Source organism: Hevea brasiliensis, chromosome 6 (genome assembly GCF_030052815.1).
Source record: "Hevea brasiliensis isolate MT/VB/25A 57/8 chromosome 6, ASM3005281v1, whole genome shotgun sequence".
NCBI classification, from domain to species: domain Eukaryota; kingdom Viridiplantae; phylum Streptophyta; class Magnoliopsida; order Malpighiales; family Euphorbiaceae; genus Hevea; species Hevea brasiliensis.
In genome coordinates, this window is record NC_079498.1 from 3,521,056 (window position 1) to 3,548,927 (window position 27,872).

Here is a 27,872-nt window from a genome sequence, read left to right on the forward strand (position 1 = left end):
TGAAACTCTGTTGGACATTGGCTGTGTGCCTCTCTCTCTCTCTTCTTTTTTTTCTTTTTTTTTTCTTTTTTTTTCTTTTATAAATTGATAACAGATTCGAGTAAATTGAAAAAATTTCTTTAGAAAATTATTTGTGTAATAAAAATATAATATTAAACTATTAATATATATATATAAGTGTTTTTACATTTTAATAAAATTATTAAATTATTTTTTTTATAAATAATTTAATTTTTTTTATGAAGAAAATATTTTTTATTAACTTATTTTTTTTAGTACCTAAATGTAAGAAAATATGGAGAATATTTTTTTAATATTTTTTTGAAATAAAGAAAGTTTTTAAACAAAATTCTTTTTTATATATTATTAAAAAAATTATATATATATATATATATATATATATATATATATATATATATATATATATATTATTTTTTAAATCATTAATTAATTTTGTTAAGACTATTGAAAGATCAACACAGCTATCACACCAGAACTCTAGCTAGGTCAAAAATAAAGAAAAGGGAAAAAATGCAATGGAATTAGAATAATAATAATAATAATAAAAGATTGCTTTTATGGTGCCTTTCAGTTACTTAATTTAAAAAAAAATTATTCTAAATATTGTTAAAAAAATAATATGAGAAAAATTATTTAATTGTATTTTGAAGTTTTTATAATTTAAATTTAATTTTAAATAAATTTTTAATATTTTCTAACTAACATATTTAGTGAGATTTTTTTCAATAGCAATTTCAATAATAATGTGAAACATATTATAAAATTTGAAAAGCTAAATATTATAGTCAGACAAATAAATTTACTCTTATCAAAATTTTAATTTTAATATTAAAATACAAAAATTAATTAACTTGTAATATTCCTTGACTGCAATAAAAATAAAACTGGATTCTAGACCATCTTATATATATATATATATATATATATATATATATATATATATATATATATATATATATATATATATATATATATTAAAGAAAATCTTATATTCTAGTTTGAAAGGAAGCACTTAATAAAAATAGAACATTAAAAGATCACCTGAGATTTCTCCAACATATCATCATATATGTGACTTTGTTAACTAATTCCTCTTGCCTTTCAATGTTAACCAAAATGGACAATTTATGATTATGGCGAAAGACTTGTTCCATATCCGTAGTCAATTTTTAGTTTTCGTATTCATATTGTGGATTGATGCTATATAAGCTGACAAGCCTCAACAATTCTTGGATATCATAAACGCTCATAAGATCATAATTCACAACCCTCTCCTTCTTTACTAGGTGTTAAGTCTAATTTCGTGCTAAAAGATATGGGAAAGCTAGCAATCCAATTGTTGTCTTTCCCATTCTTTATCTCTCTGCTGTTGCTTACCCTCCCAACAGGATCTCTCCAAGTTGGTAAGGCTTTGTTTAGCATAAATATGGAACAGCAAAAATCTTTTATTTATTTATTTATTTAACTTGAATTTGAGTTTAAATTTAAAATTTTATATTTTAGAGGCGATTCTAAAAAATTTAATAGTTAGAACTTATTGATATAATCTATTTTAATTTGTTTATGTGCGTATTTATATATACGTATAGATCCAAATGAAAAATTATAAATTATTTTAAAAAATTTATTCTCTTATCATATCATATATTAACAATTTACGATTACCTGATGGTATATTTGTGTATATTTTTTTTTCTCAGAGGATGAAAAAGAGTTTGATTATGGTGAAAGGGGTCCTGATCGATGGGGAGAACTTGATCCAGAATGGAGCACATGTAGTACTGGATCGATGCAGTCACCCATTAATTTACAAGATGAAAAAGCTGAAGAAGTTTCCTATTTAGGGAAACTTAACAGAACTTATAGGCCTTCCAATGCCACTCTGAAGAATAGTGGCCATGATATGGAGGTAAGAAAGGGAGAAAAAAAAAATTTAACCCTTGTGCCCGTTGCAAATATATAATAATTTTATTTTACCTATATTAGGGTTTTATGGGGTTACAATCATCTCGATATATGTAAATTTTATTCGATATTCTTTGTTTTGTGTATGCAGTTGGAATGGGAAAATGGTGCAGGAACTTTAGAAATAAACGGAATTGAATATGTTCTCAAACAGTGTCACTGGCACACGCCTTCTGAGCACACCATCGATGGCAGGAATTTTTCTCTAGAGCTGCATATGGTTCATGAGAGTCAAGATGGAAAGATTGCTGTGGTTGGGATTTTGTACACAATAGGAAGTCCAGACTCTTTCTTGTCATCGGTAAGTTCTAAATAAAAACCACTATCTGATCTCTCTTTAATTACTTCTCCAAAATATCAATCTTCATTGTTGTGTTTTCCATCAGCTCACAGAACATTTAAGATTGGTAGCTGGCCCCAAAGAAGCAGAGACAGTGGTGGGTATTGTTAATCCAAACGACATCGAGACAGGCACAAAGTATTATAGATACATGGGATCTCTTACAACTCCTCCTTGCACAGAAAATGTCACCTGGACTGTTATCAAAAAGGTTTGCCTAATTAATCACATCATCAAATTCTTCTGTTATATAATTTTTTTTCCTTTCTTGAAAAGATTAGTGAACCCTTTATTAATTAATCAATTTCAGTTGAGGACTGTCACCATTGAACAAGTGGGATTGCTTCGCGTAGCAGTTCATTATGTGAGTTCTATAAATTCCTCGTATGAATCTTCTTCTTGATCATATATATATGTATATATGGTGATGATATATCTGATAAATATGTTATGCAGGAATCTGGCACAAATGCAAGACCAATCCAACCAACAAATGGACGCTTAGTGCAACTTTATGATCCAGATGAAGATGAAGATGAACATGAAGATGAAGATGATTGAAATCTTTGGTTTATTCAATTTACTTGTTATTAATATTAAATAAAAGGGGAGCTGTTCCCCTTGCCATTATTTCTTAATTTCCTTCGTTCCTCATTCTTGTTGGTTGTACTTGCGTATAATTTTGGATTTCATAATAATAATATTAATAACATTAATATTAATATTAAGCATCATCTGTTATTTCTTTAATTTTCTTGCAAAATTTTTTAAACCCATCAATCAAACATTTAAAAAATAATTTTTTTTAAATAAATTATTTCTAAATGCTGATAAAATTATTAAAAATTTTGAAAAATTATAAATACATAACATAAAAACATATTATTAATTTACTCACCCTAAACAACATCCTTACCACTAAGTAGTCATCATTAATCACTCGTAATCAGTGAAGGCTAGAAAACAATCAATGTGGCCAACACAATTTTATGTATATTTATCTCATATTTAATGATATATAGTAAAAAATTGAAGTTATTGAAAATTTAGGATTTCACCTTTCCATAAAACCATCACCATCTTAATGTGTAGTACATGAAGAAATTTATGCCAAAAAATGGTCATATAATAAATTCTATTATTAAAAAAAAAATATCAGTTTTAACTAGGTCAGGTTTATCTTGACAGTCTATGGATCAGGAATTAATTGAAATTGATTTTGCCAAATTTTTTACAATTTTCCATTATTAATAAATTATAAAAAATAAAAAGAAAAAAGAAAAATTATTTGCTATTAGATGGAGTGCCTAACACGTACAAAATTTTATTTTAATTGATTTTTTTAATTTTTATATTTAAAATAAAAGAATTTAATTTTTTAATTTAAAAAAATTTATATTTTTAAAAAAATAAAAAATAAATATTATTTTATAAGAATTTAATTAAATTCCTTTTTTTACAAATGATTATTAGAGATTCAAATTCTTTTATATTTCCTTTAAAAATTTTCAAAATAAGGAAAACAAAAAGAAAATCATTTTCCAGGTCTTGGAGTTTCCCTGTGACTTCCATTGCAATTTGTAATTTTCTATCAACAGCACTTCGTAGGTTCAAACAACTAAAGTAATTAAATTCTTAATTGATAATAGTGATTATGACAGATATTTCTATGAGAAAGGTCTACCGTATTATTGTAATAATTTAGATTTTGTTTCTACATGGTAAAATATATGGCTTCTGGTCATTGCGTGTTATGACTAGCTAAATTGGGATCATTTAGAAACAGAACTTTTTATTTGCCTTTCTCTTTTAATTTTGCCTACAAAGAGACAAAATTTATTTTTAATTTTATAGGGATATTTTAAAACTTTGATAATAGATTTTAGAAAATAAATCCAATTTTTATATATTTTTTAATTTAAAAAAAATCAAATTCTAACAATTCACTATTAAAAAAATATTAGAATTAACAGTAATGATTTTAATTACTAATTTATAAAATTTATTGTCATAAATTTATAATGACAATATATGAATTGCTGTACTATTATAAAATTATGGCCGTATGTATTTTACAATAAAACTATAGTTACTGCAAAAAAAAATATTGATTGCAATAATTATTATTGTAAAAAGAATTTCAATAATAAAATAATTGACGTAATGTCTTTTTATATATAATTAACAATAATTATTTATGTTGTTACCATATATTAATTTTTATAAATAATAAATTTATTATTGCTGTAAAAATTTTATTATTATTTCTATATTTATTGTAGTTATTACATATTTTCACAATATAAAACTTACGCCCATCGAATTCTTTCAATCCATTGCTTAAATTAAAAAATAATAATAAAAAAAAACGAGTGGCTTGTGATCTCATCCACAATCAACTATATTGGGTTCCCAAATAAAACTCTCACTATAGCACTTATTGTTGATAAATAATAAGAAAAAAATGCACATTGAAGATGTACCCAAAAAGAAAAGTCTTGATTTCTTGTAAGTTATAATTCTATTCGAGGTGATTCAAAGTCTTGTTATCTTATGTTAAAATTCCAAATGATTTCTCAATTAAAAGGTTTTTTTTTTTTAATTAACTCGACTGTAATTCAAAGAGTGGTTAGAAAATAAAGCTAGATCATGTGAGAATTGACACATTCTTTCCGATGAATGAAAAAGGAAAAAAAATATAATTAATTATTTGATATATAGATTGAAGTTTATAAGGGACCAAAGTTTGAATTCCACTTGACCATCAAAATTGAAGTTTCTTTCAAGTAACATTATAATTACAAGTGGTAATATATACTCAAAATTAAAAAAATAATAACAAATTTTCTAAATTTTACTATTTTTATAATTATACTCTTTATTTTTTTTTATAATTGCATTATGAACTATTGGCAATAGTGCAATTATATCGTACCATTAACCAAACAATATATGATGGTTATTAAGTAAGAGGAACATATATGAAATTAAGTTGCGATTTAATCTTGATTAAGGCAAAATTATGGTGAAATTAATTCTCGGTTTAATTTTCTTCCCTGAAATAGAAATTAATGAGTGATTGAACATTAAAACGTTTGACACATTATCATGTAGTTGTTATTGAAAAAATCTAAATATATTATTGACTAATGGTGATTAAACTATGAAATTAAGGATTAGTATGCACATTTTCCTTGAAAAAAAAATTTAAGATCAACCTAACTACGTACTATACATTGTTATTGTTCATGAACTTGAGGTATACCAGAACTCCAAGTGATCGAGTTAGGTCAAAAATAGAAAAATCAAGAGGGCTTTATGGTGCCTTCATCAATAAGAAAAATAATATGTTAGATTAAATATTGTTAATTAATGGCTTTATCATCACCAAAACCACTAACTCCACCCACTGCTACAGCAAATATTTATATTCACATGCATTGATTATAAAACGAAATCACCATATTTTCAAAAATTAACCATATTTTTCAAAAATTAACTTAATATATTCTAGAACATAAAATATAATTATATTAAGGAAAATTTACTATTTGGCTCTTAAATTTTGATTGATATTATAACTCAGTTCCCGTATTTTAGAAATTGAATGATTTAACTCCTCAATTATGCTTCTATCAAAATTAAAGATTTTTTCATCTAATTTTACCATTAGTTTAAGTGAAAAAATAAATATACCCTTAATTCAATTAATGATAATTTATTATTTGACCTTTGGGGTTTGATTGATATTATAATTTAGTTTTTGTATTTTAATATATATATATATATATATATATATATATATATATATTATTTTTGAGAAATAGATATAAATTAAAATATATTTATAAAGAGATATAAGTTTAATTTAATTTTTAATATTAAGTACCGTAACACAATTAATGGATTAAATTTTGAAAATCATAATATGCATAATTCGTTTCCTTTAAATAATTTATTTTGAATCCGTTTGCTGATATGCTGAATGCACATTTTCTTTCATTAAAAAAAATAAATAATATATTTATTGATTAAATTTGTTTTTTTATAATCATTAATTTTTTTTAAGACTATTAATTCATGATCAACTCGATCAACTGCCTCTGTTTGTTTGTAAACTTGACATACAAGGATATCCAGGTTAAAATTCAAAAATAAAAAAGGAAAAAAAAAGTAATGGATTTAAAAAAAACAAAAATCAATCTACATGATGCCTTTAATACGAAAAATAATATGGATTCTAGACCATCTTATGTTATAGTTTGAAAGGAAGCACTTAGATTTCTCCTAAATGTCTATATGATCTTGCTAGTGGTCCATAGATCTTGGTCTTAATATCATGTAGGCCTACAATAAGAAAAAGGTGAGGTGGATAGCCTTCTAGTAAGCCACTCTAATACTCAAGTCAGAGATCTTGTTTTAGAGAGTATTATAAAATATTTGGTTAAAAAGACTTGTGGAATGAGTATGCGCACCTGCCTTTGGTCTTTTATTTGGTATCTATAGGATTTTTAGAAAAATAGTCATTATTTCATCTATAGAGGTAATTTTGGCTGATTTTCAGGGATAGTTAGCATGAGATTCGCTTTACTTAATTTCTGACGTATTTATTGCTCAATCCATGAAATTCAGGCTTCTGTTTGATTCTTGGTGCGGTTGCTGCTTGGTATATCGTTCGTTCGCCAAGAAGGGCGAACGAACGTCTTGCTCAATCTACCTTTTGTTCGTCTCTTTTGACCTCAAAACATTTCCGACTTTGATTATGAACAAAGTCTGACTATTTGACTACCATGTTGGACAAGTATGATTATTTGACTTAAATTTTTTGGCAGGTAGTGTATATATATATATATATATATATATATATATATATGATTTTGTTAACTTTCTTTTGCCGTCCAACGTTAACCAAAATGGAGAAGTCAACCATTTTTTTTAAGTTTTCCGTATTCATATTGGAGGTTGGTGCTATACAAGCAGACAAGCCACCTCCATTCTTGGATATCATAAACGCTCATAAGATCATAATTCACAACCCTCTCCTTCTTAACTTTAATTTGTTCTAAAAGATATGGGAAAACTAGCAATCCAATTGTTGTCTTCCCAATTCTTTATTTCTCTCATGTTGCTTACCTTCCAAGTTGGTAAGGATTTGTTTAGCATAAATATGGCACAGCAAAAATCTTTTATTTATTTATTTGATTCTTATTAGAGTTTGAATTTAAAATTTTATAATTTTAGAAACAATTCAAAAAACATTGAGTAGTTATAACTCATTGATATAATTAATTTTAATTTGGTTATAAAAAGAATCTATTTTAACGTGCATATTTACGCACATGTAAATAGACCAAAATGAAAAATTATAAATTATTTTTAAAAAAAATTATTTTCTTGTTGTATCAAATATATATTAATAGTTTACTATTACGTGATGGTATGTTCATGTTTATAGATTTTTTTTTTTTTCAGAGGATGAAAAAGAGTTTGATTGTGGTGGAAGGGGGCCAGATCGATGGGGAGAACTATATCCAGAATGGAGCACATGTGGTATTGGAACGATGCAGTCACCCATTGATTTACGAAATGAAAAAGTTGAAATAGTTTCCCGTTTAGGGAAACTTAACAGAACTTGTAAGCCTTCCAATGCCACTCTAGGGAATAGCGGCCATGATATGATGGCAGGGGGTAAAAAAGCCCAATGAACTTGCTAAAACTTTATGACCAATGCATATAATAATTTTATTTTATCAATATTTGATTTATGAGGGATTAGTAAGTGCTTTGAAATACGTATTCCCTCTCTCAGATATGCATGATTTTCATCTCCTTTAAACAAAGAGTAACTTAATTTTTGTGTCTTTCCACCCAAAAAAAATTTAATTTTTGTATATATTATAATATCCCATGGTCCATGGGGTTGCAATAATCTCGATATATGTAAGTTTTACTCAATATTAATTCTTTGTTTTGTTTATGCAGATGGAATGGGAAGGGTGAATGACCGTGCTAGGGTAACTCGGAAACAAAAAATACTGAAATGGGCTAACAACTCCAAAAATTACGAAGAGAGAGCGGGTGTCAGTGGTCAGCGCCTGGGACGCTATTCAAAATAGCGTCCGAACTCCGGACGCTGTTCAAAATAGCGTCTGAACTCCGGACGCTATTCATATTAGCATCCGAAGTTGGGACGCTATTTTGAATAGCGTCCTGATGCCTTGCACGCCACCCCTGCAAGAACCTGCACGCACCCCTGCAGATAGAATATTACGTCCTATCTGTAACAGGGCGCGGGACGCTAGTTTTATTAGCGTCCTGTATGTGCAACTGTAGCTCCGGATGCTAATTATATTAGCATCTTGTAGCTCCGGACGCTAATATAATTAGCATCTTGTGTTCGTGGCGTGGCAAATCTCCGGTCTCATCCCAAGTCCAATCTGCAGCCAAATCTCCAGTGAAGCGGGACGCTATTTTTATTAGCGTCCTGTGTGAATCCCACTCCCCATATCTACCCCTGCTCTCTCTCCCTGCGCTCTCATTTACGGCATCCATCTCGTAATTTTTTCTAAGAAGCAGCTTACAGCCCTCAAGCCCTCAAAACGCTCGTTCATTCCTCATCCATTGTCTCATTTTGGTGGAGCAGCTTACAGTCGGGTGGAGCAAGAAGGAGAGGAGACTGGTGCAGTTGCAGTGGTAGATCACAAAGAAAGAAAGAAGAAATTTGAAAAAAAATTATATTCAGGTATGTATTTTAATTGTTTAATAATTTTTAACATGTAATATATGAAATGCTTAGGTGATAATAATGTTTATTATTCTGAAAATAATGTATTTTTTTTTGTGCATGTTTGTGAGAAACTTTTGGTGAGCAAGTTGATATTGTTGTAAGCATCACTTAAGAAATAAAATTTCGTGATAATTTTTAACATGCAATATATAAAATGCTTGAGTGTTAATGTAATTATTATTCTGAAAATAATATATATTTTTTTATGCATGCATGTTGGTATGTTTGTGAGCAAGTTGATATATATATGTAGTAATAGCATAATATTGATAAAATGAGTAAAAGTTATTGGGAAAAATAATACAAGAAATTATATTTTTAGTGTATAATAGTAAAGAAGGTAAAGAAAAAATAATATAAATTTGTAGTATTAAGAAAATGTTAGGAAAGAGAAAATAAAAATTATAAATGTAAATTATGTTACAAAATAAATTTTATATTAAGTCATATAATTTTTGTATCACAAAATATAATAGTTTAATAAGTTGAACAGAGAATATTAGTATAAAGTAAAATAATAGTTTAAGTTTTTAAAAATTAGTAAAAGCTATAGAAGAAAAGGAAAAATTAATAAAAAATTGAGTTCATAATATATTATAGAAAAGGATGTAATAAAAATAAAATATAAATTTATATAAAATATTATTAAAAAATGAAAAATTAGTAATATAAAAAATTGCCAGAAAAAATAAGTAGCATTTTAATTAAAATGTAATTAACAAAAATAAATTATAAAATTATATTATTTAGATAATATTAAAGACATAAAAAATATTAAAATAAAAAAATTTTGCGAAACTCAATATAACAATTAAAATGTCATTATTAAAAAAAATTAATATTATTAAAATATGATTAAAAAGTGAAAACAATAGTAACATAAAAATTTGTCGAAATCATTGCATATTTAATTAAAATGTAATTATTAGAAATAAAATATTAATTTATTTTATTAATTAAAATTAAAAAAATAGAAAAATTAGTAAATGTAAAATGTTGTTGAAAATAATTTCTTTATTAATAGAAAATTGAGTTCATAATATATTATAGAAAAGTATATAATAAAAATAAAATATAAATTTATATAAAATATTATTAAAAAATGAAAAATTAGTAATATAAAAAATTGCCAAAAATAAGTAGCATTTTAATTAAAATGTAATTAATAAAAATAAATTATTAAATTATATTATTTAGATAATATTAAAGAAATAAAAAATAGTAAGATAAAAAAAATTGGCAAAACTCAATATAACAATTAAAATGTAATTATTAAAAAAATTAATATTATTAAAATATGATTAAGAATTGAAAACAATAGTAACATAAAAATTTGTCGAAATCATTGCATATTTAATTAAAATGTAATTATTAGAAATGTCAATTCCAACTTTTGCTACTTTATATTGGGATGGAGAAATCATTATGGATGATGAAGGCTATGAATATTATGGGGGTTCATCAACCGTCATTACTACTGGTAAACGTATGGATTTTGGTACTTTAGGGATGAAAATTGTACGTGGAATTAATCTTAAAGGTGGACATGAATTTATATCGAAAATCTTATTCAGACAACCCATTGAAAAAAATAGCTCATTTAAATGGGATTGCATGGGTTTGGCAAACGATGACAATGTGAATATTATGTTTAATTTCATTGATGAAATTGGAGGTATGTCATCGATTGAATTATATATTGACATTTTTCGACCATCTGCAAATGTTGTTGATGAAGCGGGCCCATCAAATAGTTGTTACACTGAAGCACTTAAGTGTACGGATGATTTTGAATCCGCTAGCAATGATTATTGTCCCGATGATGATGAGGATGATGCGGAGTCTGATGAAGAATGGATTGATAGTGATGATTGGGACATGAATGAGGATGGTGGTCATCATAATGAGTTAGTAGTAGATTTGCCTTTTTACTATAATACTCATGTTGCAAACCCAATAATGCCGCTTGTCCCTCCTCCGCCTTATAGTGAAATAGATTTTTCATTGCTAACGGTTGATCCATGGTCAACACCACAGTGTAGTTCAATGTGGGATCCATTAAAAGAGTTTGAATTAGGACTGATATTCTCATCTAGAGAGGATGTCCAAAAAGCTACCAAAGAATATCAGTTACATAGGTACCATGAGTTTTGTAATGAGGAGACAAAGAGTAGAACATATGCCATCAGGTGCAAAGACATAAAGAGCAATTGTAAGTGGAGATTACGTGCCTCACGAGGGAAAGGAAGTGATATATGGAAAATTACGCGATATAACGGACCACATACATGTGTTAATCCATCACTGTCACAAGATCATAAGCAATTGGATAACAAATTTATATCTGATTTCATTCTTGCCATTGTACGTGAACAACCCAATGTGAAGATAGGAGCGTTATAGTCTGAAATGAAAGATAAGATTGGATATATGCCAAGTTATCGAAAGACTTGGAAGGCTAGGCACGATGTAATTTTTAAGATCTTTGGTGATTGGGAGGAATCTTACGGAAGGTTGCGACAATTTATGCTTGCTTTGTAAAAACAGAACCCTGAAAGTATGTTCTTCATTGAAGATGATCCTTTTTTTGTTAATAATAGATTAGATCCTGCTTATCGGGTTTTCGATAGAATGTTTTGGGCATATAAACAAACAGTATAAGGATTCAAGAACTGTCGACCGGTTATATTCATATACTCAACTTTTTTATATGGGAAGTACAAAGGATGTTTATTTTGTGCAACAACACTTGATGGTAATAACCATATTTTCCCAATTGCGTGGGCAATAGTCGACAGTGAAAATACAAGGAACTGGGATTGGTTTATATCTTATTTGAGGGTATTTGTGACAGATCGTAAAGGAATATGTGTTATATCAGATAGACATATTGCCATAAAAAAGGCAATGAATCAAGATTGGTGGCAGCCCCCTGATGGGCATCATCGATACTGCTTAAGACATATCCTCAGCAATTACAACACAAAGTTTAAGAATACTAATATGAAAGAAGCTCTCCGAAAGGTAGGTTAGTTTTCTAAGTTGACTAGTTATTGTTACTGTAATCTAAATATAAATTTCACATAGTAAAAAACAAATAACATGGCTTTTTTATTTTTACAGCACAACAATTGGAAAAAAAAAATTTATGAGGCCATGAACACAATCAAGAATGAGCATCCTGATACATTTGAATGGGCTACAAAGATACCTTTGGAAAAATGGACACGTTCTCATGATGGATGAAAAGTTATGACTCCATGACAACTAATACTGTTGAGTCTGTTAATGGAATACTCAAAGGGATCCGTGCTTTACCAATAACTGCAATGGTAGAAAAAATATTTTTCCAGTGTGTTGATTATTTTGACACACGCCGCACGACCCTCCATGAGCAACTGCAAATGGGCTTCAAATTTACACCAGCATGTCGTCAAATATTACTTGACAATTTAAATGAAGCAAACTCATATAATGTCCGAATCTTTAACCGCGATTGTGGTGAATTTGAAGTTTGGAAGGGAAGATCTGAAACGAAGCATGTGGTCAAACTTGATGAAAGGATATGCACATGCAAGAAGTTTGAAGAAATACGCATTCCATGTTCTCATGTGATTGCCGCATGCCAAGCAATGTCAATTAATTATGAGCAATACGTTTCAAATTATTACACGTTGGAGCGAACGCTTAAGTGCTATGAGTGGCAGTTTCATGCTCTTGGACATCCTGATGATTGGCCAACAGATAATTATCCAGTTCTTCTACCTGACCCAACCCAGAAAAGGTCTAAAGGACGACCAAATTCGTCAAGGAAGAAGAATGAAATGGATTGGAGTGTAAATCATTGTTCGCTATGTCATGGACAAGGACACACAAAAAAAAGTTGTCACATGCGAAGGAACAACATAACTTAATTATGTTACTATGTATCATTATTATAAATTGTTGCGGACTGTATTTCTTTTTATATTTTAATTTTATGTGTGTAAATGTAACATGTATTATTATCAAGTACATTATCTCCCACATTGCTTACCCTCATGATAGTGATGATAGGTCCATATTGCATTATTTAATATAATGTTTGCATTATCATGTGTTTCTCATTTATTTATTTGTGCTCCATTTTGTTTATGTCGTAGATAATATAATGGCTCGTATAATGCGCACTCCAAAAAGGATTGTCAATCAACAATAGAGAGCAAGGGTACATGGTCTAATTATGAATTTGATTAATCTACCAAAGGAAGTAACACCCTCAACTACAGGGAATTACCTACTCTGCATTGTTAAGCATATGATAAGGGTCAACGGGCTCATTCAACAAATCATATGGGAAGGAGAGCTATTAACAGATAAACCTAGATATTTGGCTTTAAGGTCAGCTTTTAGCTATATCCACGACAAGGGTATACTTGACCGCGTATGGCAAAAATGAGAAGCTAAGCGTACCCCATCATATTTACTGCTACTTAAGGGATTCGCAAAAGAATATGCTAGTTGGGTCGCTAAGCGGACAATGTGTTGGTCAACTGGTATAAAAATTCGTGATAGTAACAAACATACTCTGTTGAAGCCCATGTTACCTAAAATCAACTACACATTGGACAAAGACCTTTATGATGAGCTAATTAGATCATGTCCTGTGAATCAAATAGTCAGGGTGACCTAATTAGTTCTAATATTCTAAACAATATTTATATGTTTTATTGATGTATATTTATATGTTTTGTTCATGTATATTTATATGTTTTGATGATGTACTCAACAATATTGTACTTTTAAGTAATGTATTGACTATGTTTATTTATATAATTTAATTCCTTCATTATATGTTTTTGTTACCATTCGTGTATTAATTAATGTACAAGAAACATATGTGCATTGTTTTACCTATCAAAAGATCCATTGAAAATGTATATTTTGTAATAATAAATAGGTATGACTACACAACAAGAAAGAAGAGATTACATTGTGCCTGGCCCAATTGATAAAGAGCTTCTTCGTCTCCAGCTACGACACCGTTCTGAAGGGATTTGGAATGGTACAGTTGAGCATGAAGTGGTTACATGCAGGAGGCAGGGGCTAATATTACATATTGACATTGATGACCGAATTGTTCCTCATCTTCGCGATTCTGGATTTATTAGTATTGCTAGACTAGGGTTTTTTTCTCTTGATTGGCACCTCATCAGTGCCTTTATAGAGCGATGGCGACCGGAAACCCATACGTTTATGATGCCAATTGGTGAGTGCACAATCACTCTTCAGGATGTCAGCATTATTTCCGGTTTGCCAGTACATGGGTCTCAGAATCGAATGTCACGCCCATCGGCGTAAGTTTGTGAGACATTATTGGGAGCTAAACCACCCCCAGAAATGATCCGAGGACATACACTAAAATTATCATGGCTAGCTGATGAGTTTGGAGATATTCCACATCAGGCTGATGATTTAACCGTATTATGGCATGCAAGAGCATTCATATTACGACTCATTGGTTCGATATTTCCCGACAAGACAAACTCACATATCAACTTGATGTTTCTACCCCTTCTAGAAGACTTGAGGGAAGCTACGACATACAGTTGGGGTGGAGCTTGCTTAGCCTTCCTTTATCGTGAGCTATGCCGTGTTGCTGTTACTGAAACAAAGGAGATTTTAGGACCACTATTCATTTTGCAGATCTGGGCTTGGGAGAGATTTAAAATAATCTCTCCATCAATAAGGGATCCATCAGCACCTCATGATACACCTCTAGGTGCTAGGTATGTCATTAAATTTATATTTTTATCCATTAAGCGATGAATAAATTACCTTTTATTGTATTATTTTTTTAATTTTCTTATCAACTAACTGGTGGAGTAGAGCTCGACAAATCACTGAAGTAACAACCCATGTACTGCCACAAATTCGGTATAACCTTGACCGGATGCGACCTGAAGATGTAATAATATGACATAAAATTCCATACATAAGTCAAAATTCCATAAATCTGACAAAAAATAATATGTTATATTTTTCCGTACATTTATAATCACTTCATGTTTTGCTAATATTCACTTGCAGATCACATGGGAACCATATAGCGAGGAATTATTGGATGAGCTGCCAGACATGTGTATCCAAGGTCGTCCCAGTTGGAAGACAGTGGTGCCATTAATTTGCTTTCATATTATTGAATGGCACCAACCTGACAGAGTGATGAGGCAGTTTGGTTTGGCCCAGCCTATTCCAGCACCACCGATGCAAACAGATGAGTTGCACGATATTACTCTCCGACTCAGTGAGAGTAATTGGGCACACCACCATGCAACATATATTAATCGTTGGAATAGGCGAGAACAATATATTGTTCAAGGGCAACAAATGGGACAACCACTCCACCATCATTCTGAATATATGGAGTGGTACCGTCGAGCTGCTAGACGTTGGATCTCAATAAGTGGAGCTGCTATTGGTTGTGTGGTAATGATTAACAACATGTATTTTTTTCATTATTAAATACTTATAATAATAATTTTATCTTTTTTAACCTAAAATGTAACGTTATGTATATATTTTTTATTTTTACAGGAGGACGCAATTGAGGATTGTTTGATAAAATTACAAAATCCATCAACACAAAACGTGGCAGAAGTTAAGCGTACATTAAGGAAAATGATGATTGCTCTGGAACAAGAAAGTAGGCTTTGCCAAATGCCACCTCCTCAGTCTGCACCTCAAGCAGCAACTTTTAATGATGAATTGGAAGAGGACCAACCCATCAACCAACCTGGGCCCTCACGTAGACCAGCACGACGTCGATCACGTCCTCCTCGACGTCGTCAACATCCAATGCGTCAATCCTCTCCACCTGATGATGTTATGCCCCCACCTGTCGCATTTCACCCTTTCTGCATGGCATCAGCGCCTGGTCCTATTCCCTTAGCTCCTGCACCGTCTCATCCTAGTCCATCCACAGTATTCCAACCATATTCAGAAACTATCCCCCCACATTATACTGGTTGGATGCCTACCCCATCAATACCTGGCCCATCAACACCATGGATGTCATATCATTCTCATGTGCAAAGCAGAAGCACATTTGACTTCACTGAGAGTCAGCAGCCACAAACACCAATGAGTAGCTTATTTGCTCCATTTGGCAGACCATCTAGCATTGGGCCATCACAATATGCTTCGAGTCAATTTGGCGGATATGGTTCAGATCAATACTATGCACTATATCAGTCTGGTGCCTTAGGCCATATTCCATCTGGTGCAGGTCTATTTGGACACCATGAACAAGGTGCTATGCATTATACTGCAGGGGGGGAATCATTAGGACAACAACAAGGGCAACCTGGCCAACCCCAAGATGCACAAGGTGATCCAGAAGAGCAGCAAGAAGGGGGACAACATCGAGTTCTTCGATCGAGACGACAGATTCAAAGACCTGGTTGTGGCACATGACTAATTTAAATATTTATTTTTATTTGTATAATAATTATGAATACTTGTCTTAATTTATATCTTGCTTTAAGCCAATTGCTCGTATGACATGTTAGTAAACATTTTATATATATATTTTTAATTAATTTGAAAATAATAAAGTAATTAAAAGTAATAAAGTAATTACATTTATTAATTGCTATGAAGAAAATATATTATCCATAATTATAATAAGAATAAAAATTAATATTAGTTATACTTTAATAACTTTTAATGTTTATAACTAACATAATTTTAAATTTATCAATATACCATGTTCTAAATATTAGAAACAAAAAAAATTCCCATTAAGATGTATAAAATATACTATTTCAAATATTATACATTTATATTTTTAATCTATAAATTAAGAAATATTTTTATGATTAATAAATTTTTTTTACAAAAATATAAAATTAATTTTTTGAATATAAATATTTTTTAAACCGTACAATTATATTCTATTTACAATATATAAATAAAATTAATTTCATAAATATATAATATTAAATAAATATTACTACTACTTAAACATAAAACAAACTTTAAAAAAAAATCAATGTATACAACTAACATATGTAAATTTAATATATTTTATAAAATATAATAAATAAATAAAATTAAATGATCAAAATATTATAAATTTAATATATTTTATAAAATCAATTAAATAAATAAAATATAAAAATTATGATACTTGGGACGCTAATCATATTAGCGTGTTTTTGGGTTAGCAGCTACATGGGGTGCATGGCGGAGAGGGCACTGGGACGCTACTATAAGTAGCGTTTTGCTCGCTGGGACGCTAGTATTAGTAGCGTGTTGCTGCTGATCGTGGGGACTGATGCATACATTTTGCATAATCATTTAGGTTTAATTTCATAACCACTTTTATTTGATTATTAGTCATTTTTAGCTAATTTTATTAGTTAATTAGTTAATTTTTCATAATTGTCGATTTTGGATTAATTTGTAATTTTTACTTTGTTTTGTAGGAAAAATGGTGTTTTTGAAGGACTAAAGAGAATTTTGCCATTGAGGAGTGTCTTCTATAGCAAAAAGATGTCAAAAACAAGTTTTCAAGCTGAAATATGCATTGACCAAACTGTGCATAACTTGCCGCATAAGCTATGCAGATCTGCATAAGGAGAAAGATCATAAAATCGCATAAGGGATCAGATAACTTATGCAGTCCACTTATGCAGTCCCATAAATAGTTCATTAATGAGCTGGCAGAAGATTCCCTTAATGTATTCCTCCTAGAACATACTATTTTAGGGCTCCATGTCAAAAAAATGCTATATATAGTCTCATTTTCCCATTTTAGAGGGGGACAAGGAGCAAAGAAGAAAAGGAGCAAAGAAAAAAAGGAGCAAAGAAGAAAAGGAGAGGGGCTGAGCAGAATTTGAAGAGCCATCTTCACCTTCCACACCATTTTTCAACTAAGATTTGCAGATTTCTTTCTTTCTTTACACTTTTCTACATTTCTAGTGTTTAATTTCTTACTTCTTAGCTTAGATTAAAGCTTTATTTCCATTTAAACTCATCATATCTTGTAAGCATTATGGATAGTGAGTAGTTTACTTTTGATTCTGGAGTAAGGGATGTAATATTTTAGTTATTTTTGTGGATTTGAACTGGGTTAGTCCCAATTTAATGAATTTATGAGGTTTAATCCATTTCTTGTGTGCTTATTCACATGCTTAATGAAGGGCCCCATTAAGTTATGTTCTTAATCCTTGGTTGAAGCAATCAAAGGAGAAAACCAAGTGATAGTTAATCAAGAAATTGGACTTAATTAACTTAGATCTAGAAATAGACTAAGGGTTAAGAGGGTTTTAATAGATTGATTAAAGAACCTAATGGGTCTTGGTTAATTTTAACTCCACGAAAGTAGGATTAAGTTAATTAAGGCACTCTTTGTCTCACTTGAAAGAGTTTTCAAAGGATTTTAGAATTAATCTCCTTTAAACCCATAAATTTCATGGATTGGGCTAGCTAGGGAAAATCCCAAAATAGCTTGAATATGAAATCCCGAACTCCGGAATCACCTTTTTATCATTGTTAATTTCTAATCGAATTTAATTACTTGCCATTTTGAATATTGCCATATTTGAATTTGCTTTATTTTAATTTGATGCAAATTTAGTTAAATCATTACATAGTTGAATAGATTATTAATTTTGCATATATAGATTTCATACTCCAATACCCATCAATTTATTACTTTAATTTCAAAAATAGTCCAAATTAGTTAGCATTTTTTATATCAAAAATTCAATCATTAACACAACTCCTCGTGGGAACGATATCTTTTCTATATTACTTGTACGACCCGTGCACTTGCGGTTGGGCCACATCAAGTTTTTGGCGCCGTTGCCGGGGAGTTGTTTGTTTAAGATTGAATTCTTGATTATTTTAGTTGTTTTTTAGTTTTATCTCTGTTATCTTTTCATTTTGTGTTTGTTTGTTCTTTTTCAGGTACTCTTAATCTTTTATGAGAAGAGCTAGAAGCACAAGTGATACATCCTTATTATTCAACCCTGAAATTGAGAAATTTTGTAAGGCCAACAAGAAAGAAACCAGAAAAAGAAAAGAAGCCTTGATAGAAACTGAATTAGAAGCAGACATGGCTGATGAAAGAATTAGAATTGGTGTTGGTAATGCTGGAAATGGTCAAAATAATGAAAATGCAGCCCATGGTGAAGAAGTTGTTAATGCTAACGTGCCTAGGGGAAGTATGATGGATCATGCTTTTCCACGTTTTGATGACTTGAGAGAGAGCATAGTAAGACCAAGGATTGATGCAAATAGTTACAAGATGGATTTTGGAGTCCTTCAAATGATTCAGAATTCTCAATTTGGGGGTCATCCTTCTGAAAATCCACACACACATCTGAAGAAGTTTGCTATGATTTGTGACATGCAAAACAACTGGAGTATCGATGATGCAAAGAAGGCTAAAATTGTTTCCATTCTCTTTGAAAGATAGAGCATTGGATTGGCTTGATTCTTTACCTCACAACTCAATTACAAATTGGGAGCAGCTCACTGATGCATTTCTTGCCCAATACTTTCCACCTGGAAAAACTCAAGAGTTGAGGAATCAAATGATTGCTTTTAGACCAAGAGAAGATGAGACTCTTTATGAGTCATGGATGAGATGGAAGGAGTTGGAGAGACAATGTCCACATCACGCCATTCCTAAATGGATGATAAACCAGAATTTTTACACAAATGTCACTCCTGCTATCAGAGGAATCATTGATGCTCAAACTGGAGGGGAATTCATCATTAAGCATGAAGATGAAGCTTATGAGTTATTAGAGAAAATAGCAAAGAACAGTCATCTATGGAGTAGTCCAAGAGGGTCAACTCCAACTCAAAAAGGCAAGTTCTTTGGAATGTATGAGCTTTATACATTCTACATGATCATTTCCATATTTGATTAACTCACTTATGTCCTTGCTAAGAAAATGGAGGATTTAAGTATGCTAGTCGGTTCATCATCATGCTCGAAGTTCTCAACAAGTTACTTATGCGTAAGGAACAATGAGTCGTGGAGTAGATTATCCTTCATATGCTTGGAGGAATCATCCCAATTTTTATGGGAGAATCAGCAAAATCAAGCTTCAACTCGTAACTTTCCATCACAACAACAAGAGCATCAATACCAACAACCTAGGCAACCACCACCTAGTTTTCAAAGAAAAGAATGCAAATACTGCACCTTTACCAAGACAGCAAGAACAAAGTTCCACCACAGAGGCTTTATTACAACAAATTCTTGCTAATCAAATTAAGCGTGATGAAGCGTTGAGAGAGATGAAAGCAAGGCTGGAACAAATGCAAACACACAACAGATCTTTGGAAAATCAGATTGCACAACAAGCATGCTCATCAAGTACCAATTTTATGGGGAAACTTCATAGTCAAACAGAAAATCCAAGGGAGCAATGTCATGCCATCACACTGAGGAGTGGTAAAATAGTGCATAATGAGAAGAGTGAAAAAGTTGAAAAGAGAGAAAATGAGGAAGATTTTGAGGGAGATGAAAAACAAAAGAGTGAAAAAGGGAGTGCAAGAAAAGGTAAAGAGGAGGTTGGAGAGAAAGAAGAGAAATATATACCTCCAGAGCCTTACAAGCCACAGCTTCCCTTTCCACAGAGATTTCAAAAAGCCAAGCTTGATAAGCAATTTGGGAAGTTCTTAGAGGTTTTGAAGAAGCTATATATAAATGTGCCCTTTATCGATGCTCTTTCCCAAATGCCTTCTTATGCTAAGTTTTTGAAAGAAATTCTCTCAAACAAAAGAAGACTTGAAGATTATGAGATCAGAGCCTTAATCGAGGAATGCAGTGCTATCCTCCAAAGGAAACTTCCTCCAAAGCTCAAGGATCCAGGGAGTTTTTCAATTCCATGCCACATTGGGGAATCATGTTCTGTAAAAGCTTTATGTGATTTAGGGGCTAGTGTTAGCCTTATGCCCCTCTCCATTTATGAGAAGCTCAATATGGGAGATCTTAAGCCAACCCACATTTCTCTTGATTGGTGATAAATTAAGTATCCTGAAGAGATTTTGGAGAATGTGCCTCTGAAGGTTGGGAAATTCTATATACCTGTTGACTTTGTCATCTTGGACATGGAAGAGGATTCTAATATCCCAATCATTTTGGGGAGGCCTTTCCTAGCTACAGCTGGTGCTTTGATTGACGTGAAAGGTGAAAAGCTTACTCTTAGAATCGGAGAGGATCAGTTAGTCTTCAATATTGGCAATGATAAGAAGAAGCAACATGAAGATGTAGACTCTTGTTTGAGAATTGATATAGTTGATGAGTTAGTAAAAGAGCACTTTAGAAAGAGCTATCCGAAGGCTTCTCTTGAAAGTTGTCTTATCCATGAAGGGAGTATCAATGATGAAAATCCAAAAGAGGCTGCATTTGCACAAGATTTGAATAGTAATCCACCTTGTCCTATGGCACCAATCTTTCAAGTTGAGCAAGTGGAGAAAAGTGAAGTAAAGCAACCATCTCTCAAAGAAAAGATGCACCAAAGGTTGTCAAGAAAGAAATGGTGGATTTTTAGACAAAGCAACAAGGATCTTCTCATGTGATGGAAAGAAAATGAAGTATAGATTCATTGAAGCACCTATTGGAAACAGAGGCAACAAATTCCAATTTCAGCCACCATGAAACATGAAAAGAGTCTAGCTAAGGACTATAAATTAGCGCTCTTGGGAGGCATCCCAAGTCCTTTTATTTTGCTTTTGTTGATTTACTTTCATTTTCATTAATTTTGTTTTTATCTTAAATTTCCTCAAATTCAATTTTTGACATTATTAAATCTTGTCCCTTGTAGATGTATATCAATGAAGAAAGGCTGGTGAACTATTGGGAGCTGCAATCTGGTTATTGCAGAGTAAAAATGCAATCTGCAGAAAAGGAAAAGTCTGCAGCAGATAGATTCTCCTTGAGCCGCAACTGGTTTATGCAGAGAGGAAGAAGAAATTCTGCAGCAAAGAGGGTGTTTGCAGCAGATGGCTTGTGTTTTTGGTGAGGTTGGGTGTGAGACTTTTAAGTATGTGTGATTTTAATCTTAATATGGTGGTAAGTGAGTCATTTTTGCAGTTTTGAGCTTCTTTGGGTTGTAGGATTCAAGGTAACAATGCTGCATTTTCTTGGCAAAACTTGGAGACTTCATTTCATCATTTGTGGTTAGATGTAACTTCATGCAAATTTTATGGAGTTTTATGTGCTAAATGTTGATTTGCAGAATTTGTCTTAAAATGGCATAGTTCTCAAAGGTCTTTTATGTAGGATCCATTTTTACATGCTTGTGTGATGCCTTTTTGATATACTTTGTATATATTGATGTGTTTTTGGTGAAACTTCTCATGGTTTATGCTTCATGGAATTATATTTCCTCATTCTAGGGTATTTTTCACACTTGCAATCCATGTTCTATTGCATTCTTGATCTTGCTAACTTGTGCATAAGCAACTGCATAGCTTATGCAATCCTGCATAACCACAATTCTTGCATTTTCCACCTTTATTGCAAGTGCATAAGGAGAGTGCATAGCTTATGCACTTCTGCATAACCTCATTTTGTCAAATTTCATATCTGTCAAAACTTGCATAAGGTGAGTGCATGACTTATGCACATTTGCACAACTTCAAATTCTGCATTTTCTCTCTCTGCCGAAGTCTGCATAAGCAGAGTGCATAACCTATGCACTTCTGCATAACCAAAAACTCTGAATTTCCAATTCTGCCGAGGGGTGCATAAGCAGAGTGCATAACCTATGCACTACGCATGACCGTAAAACCCAGAAAAATCAAACTTGCCGAGGGGTGCATAAGGAAGGTGCATAAGTTATGCACTTCTGCATAACCAAAAACTCTGAATTTCCAATTCTGCCGAGGGGTGCATAAGCAGAGTGCATAACCTATGCACTTGTGCATGACCAGAAATCAGAAAATTCCAAAAGTTGCCGAGACCTGCATAAGCAATGTGCATAGCTTATGCACTTCTGCATAACCAAAGACTCTGAATTTCAAAACCCACCGAAGAGTGCATAAGGAGAGTGCATAACTTATGCACTTCCGCATGACCAAAAAAAAAAAAAAAAATTTTGCAAATATTTTACATAGCCTATGCAACCCTTATTGCCACTCATGCAGAACTGCACGGCTTATGCACCCTACTTATGCACATGTTTTGGACATCACTTTACTCTGCATAACCTGTACAGCCTCTTATGCATCACCATTATTCCTTGAATTCTCATCTGCTCTATACCAGGTAACTCTTTCATATTGCTCTTAAATTTCACAATTCCTGGTAATTTCTCTTTACTTTGAATTTTGATAATGCACTACTTGAGACATTGAGGACAATGTCTAATTTTGAGTTTGGGGGTGCACATTCATTTTGATTTTTGCTTCATTTTTTTTACATTTTGAGTATAGGAACATCTCATCCCATTTCATTTACATATATTGTAAATATTTTACATATACATCCATACATACATATACATAACACATTTACACACACATTATACATCACTTAGAAATTATACACTTTGCACACAAATAGACTTCTTCCATTTAGTTAATGCATTGCTCATTTGTAGAATCATGCATCATGCATTAAAATCTTTTGCCAAATCCCTTGAGTATTGAAAAGTTGCCTATGAGAGTGATTTGACTTACCTTTAGTTGGGTTTGTGGATTGAAAGTTTCCTAAGAGGTGCAAAGTTTTGAAGTGTCTATCCCTTGCCTATATCTTCTTAGCCAAAAAGCCACCCAACTAGTCCTTTAGAGATTGGAGTGTTTAGAGGGAGTTATTGGATATAAGGTAGTCAAATGATGTCTCACCAATCCTAGAACAAATTTTCTAAACCTTTCAAGGCGAAATATCAGCTTATACTTGAAAAGAGAGATGATTAGGCATTCTTTGATTTAAACCTTCTCATTTTAAACCTTTGGCCCTTTTTCCTAATTAAAATTGACCTTTGAAAACCCCTTTGAGCCTTTTTATCCCTAATTTTTCTTGAAATCCTTATTGCTACCTAGCCAATGAACCAAACACTCCAACCCTTTTCATGAGAATAATATTGAATATTAGGTACACTTTCTAAAAAATAAAAATAAAAAAAAAAGAAAAAAATATACAATAAAAGGGAGAAGAAGTGCTTGTCATCTTGTAAAAGTGCTAGTATATGTGCTTTTCACTATTGCCATTCAAAATGAAAGAAATCCACCCAAAGTATTAAAAGAAATGAGTTTGGGGGTGGCATTTTTAGGGACAATCATCAAAAGAAAATGCAAAATACAAGTCTAAAGTATCAAAATGTCCCTCCATTTTTATGTGTTTTGTAAACTATGCTAGCACTTGACAATTCTCATTGTGTACTTCTCTCCTCCATATATACAAAAAAAAAAAGAAAAAAAGAAGAAAAAGAAAAAAATTATAATAAAATAAGAAGTGTACCTTATGTTTAAAAATTGAAAATATTCTCATGCTTTGAATACTTTTACCCATCTTTCTTCTTAGCCTCATTTTAAACCCCATGGCCTCATTACATCCCTAAAAAGACCTTTGATCTCTTGATAGTACTTGCTACATTAGTGGAGATAGGAGTAGGGAATTTGCCTATGGGATTGGAAAACTATTCATCTATTCATTCAATTCTATCATTCCATGTTGAGATACTTTGGTTATCAATTGTCCTAGAATTCTTTTTGAGCATGACTATCTCTTTTGATTTGTTGGTTTGGGGATTTTGAATGATAATTGACTTGATGGCTAAGCGGTGAAAGCTTGGATAAGCATTAGATTCTTTGCATTTTGAAGGATGGGTATATGGATTGCTGGTATGGCTGAAGGTGTGTTTAGTTACTTTAATAGGTAATTTTCATAGCTCTTTGGATAAGGTACCCCTAAAAATTTTTTGCATTTCATTTTAAAGTTTGCTTGAGGACAAGCAAAAGCTTGAGTTTGGGGGTATTTGATGCATACATTTTGCATAATCATTTAGGTTTAATTTCATAACCATTTTTATTTGATTATTAGTCATTTTTAGCTAATTTTATTAGTTAATTAGTTAGTTTTTCATAATTGTCGATTTTGGATTAATTTGTAATTTTTACTTTGTTTTGTAGGAAAAATGGTGTTTTTGAAGGACTAAAGAGAATTTTGCCATTGAGGAGTGTCTTCTACAGCAAAAAGATGTCAAAAACAAGTTTTCAAGCTGAAATATGCATTGACCAAACTGTGCATAACTTGCCGCATAAGCTATGCAGATCTGCATAAGGAGGAAGATCAGAAATCGCATAAGGGGATAACTTATGCAGTCCACTTATGCAGTCCCATAAATAGTTCATTAATGAGCTGGCAGAAGATTCCCTTAATGTATTCCTCCTAGAACATACTATTTTAGGGCTCCATGTCAGAAAAATGCTATATATAGTCTCATTTTCCCATTTTAGAGGGGGACAAGGAGCAAAGAAGAAAAGGAGCAAAGAAGAAAAGGAGAGGGGCTGAGCAGAATTTGAAGAGCCATCTTCACCTTCCACACCATTTTTCAACTAAGATTTGCAGATTTCTTTCTTTCTTTACACTTTTCTACATTTCTAGTGTTTAATTTCTTACTTCTTAGCTTAGATTAAAGCTTTATTTCCATTTAAACTCATCATATCTTGTAAGCATTATGGATAGTGAGTAGTTTACTTTTGATTCTGGAGTAAGGGATGTAATATTTTAGTTATTTTTGTGGATTTGAACTGGGTTAGTCCCAATTTAATGAATTTATGAGGTTTAATCCATTTCTTGTGTGCTTATTCACATGCTTAATGAAGGGCCCCATTAAGTTATGTTCTTAATCCTTGGTTGAAACACCGAAAGGAGAAAACCAAGTGATAGTTAATCAAGAAATTAGACTTAATTAACTTAGATCTAGAAATAGACTAAGGGTTAAGAGGGTTTTAATAGATTGATTAAAGAACCTAATGGGTCTTGGTTAATTTTAACTCCACGAAAGTAGGATTAAGTTAATTAAGGCACTCTTTGTCTCACTCGAAAGAGTTTTCAAAGGATTTTAGAATTAATCTCCTTTAAACCCATAAATTTCATGGATTGGGCTAGCTAGGGAAAATCCCAAAATAGCTTGAATATGAAATCCCGAACTCCGGAATCACCTTTTTATCATTGTTAATTTCTAATCGAATTTAATTACTTGCCATTTTGAATATTGCCATATTTGAATTTGCTTTATTTTAATTTGATGCAAATTTAGTTAAATCATTACATAGTTGAATAGATTATTAATTTTGCATATATAGATTTCATACTCCAATACCCATCAATTTATTACTTTAATTTCAAAAATAGTCCAAATTAGTTAGAATTTTTTTATATCAAAAATTCAATCATTAACACAACTCCTCGTGGGAACGATATCTTTTCTATATTACTTGTACGACTCGTGCACTTGCGGTTGGGCCACATCAGGGGCGCTATTCAAAATAGCGTTTTGACATGAGGACGCTATTTTTGAATAGCGTTTTCACGTCAAGACGCTATTTTGAATAGCGTTTTCACGTCAAGACGCTATTTTGAATAGCATTTTCTTTGGAACGCTATTTTAAATAGCGTTTTTCTGTTGGGACGCTATTTTTATCAACGCTTATGTGTTTCCTCAACTCCTTCCCGTAATTATCCAACATTCTAACCAATTTCAGTATATTATTTTTTAGGTTACCCTTGTATGGTCAATTTCCCGAATAGGAAAATGGTGCAGGAACTATAGAAATAGATGGAACTGAATATGTTCTCAAACAATGTTACTGGCACTCACCTTCTGAGCACACCATCAATGGCAGGAAATTTTCTCTAGAGCTGCATATGGTTCATGAGAGTCAAGATGGAAAGATTACTGCGGTTGGGATTATGTACACAATAGGAAATCCAGATTCTTTCTTGTCATCTGTAAGTTCTACATAAAAACCACCATCTCTCTTTATTTCTCCAACATAACGATATCAAGACGGCTAGAATGTATTATAGATATATGGGATCTCTGACAACTCCTCATTGCACAGAGAATGTCACCTGGACTGTTATCAGAAAGGTTTGCCTAATTAATGAAATTCTTCTGCTATATGATTTTTTCTTCTTGTAAAGATATATTATTAACCCTTTATTAATTAATTTCAGGTGAGGACTGTTACCAATGAACAAGTGAGATTGCTTCGCGTGGCAGTTCATGCTGTGAGTTCTATAAATTCCTTGTATGAATCTTTCTTGATAATATATATATGTGTGTGTGTGTGTGTAAATATGGTGATGATAAATCTGATAAATATGTTATACAGGAATCTGGTAAAAATGCAAGACCAATCCAACCAATAAATGGACGCTTAGTGCAACTTAATGATCCAGATGAAGATAAAGATGATTAAAATCTTTGATTTATTCAATTTAATTACTTGTCATTAATGGAGAGAGATTATTTAGGGTAGAAGTTAAACAAAATGGGGAGCTGTTCCTCTTGCCATTATTTCTTAATTTCATTCGTTATTCATTAATTCTTGTTGGTTGCACTTGCTTATTCTGGATTTCTTAATAACAATAAAAATAATTCTTAATTTCTTCATCTGTTATTTCTTTTCTTGCAGAATTTTTAAAATTATTTTAGCTTTTCATTTTTTTAGTCAATCTCGGCAGACAACAAATAATGCAGTTGAACCTGATTGGCATGCAATTCTAAAAACAATAGAATA

General features: G+C 31.4%; 1 protein-coding gene, 1 non-coding gene and 1 pseudogene across 2 annotated transcripts; 2 read left to right on the forward strand and 1 right to left on the reverse strand.

Moving 5' to 3' along the window:
* The first annotated feature begins 1,275 nt into the window (after positions 1-1,275).
* Positions 1,276-3,060, forward strand: LOC131180950 (alpha carbonic anhydrase 7-like). Its single transcript, XM_058149267.1, has 6 exons — positions 1,276-1,424; positions 1,722-1,930; positions 2,078-2,287; positions 2,373-2,537; positions 2,637-2,690; positions 2,783-3,060. The coding sequence occupies exons 1-6, from the start codon at positions 1,337-1,339 to the stop codon at positions 2,885-2,887; spliced, it is 831 nt and encodes a 276-aa protein (XP_058005250.1). The 5' UTR covers positions 1,276-1,336; the 3' UTR covers positions 2,888-3,060.
* Positions 3,061-7,397: 4,337 nt separating this feature from the next.
* Positions 7,398-27,551, forward strand: LOC110644958 (alpha carbonic anhydrase 7-like; annotated as a pseudogene).
* On the reverse strand, positions 19,681-19,788 carry LOC131181226 (small nucleolar RNA R71). The gene has a single exon (XR_009149852.1). It is a non-coding gene; the product is annotated as a small nucleolar RNA R71 (small nucleolar RNA).
* Positions 27,552-27,872: the final 321 nt, after the last annotated feature.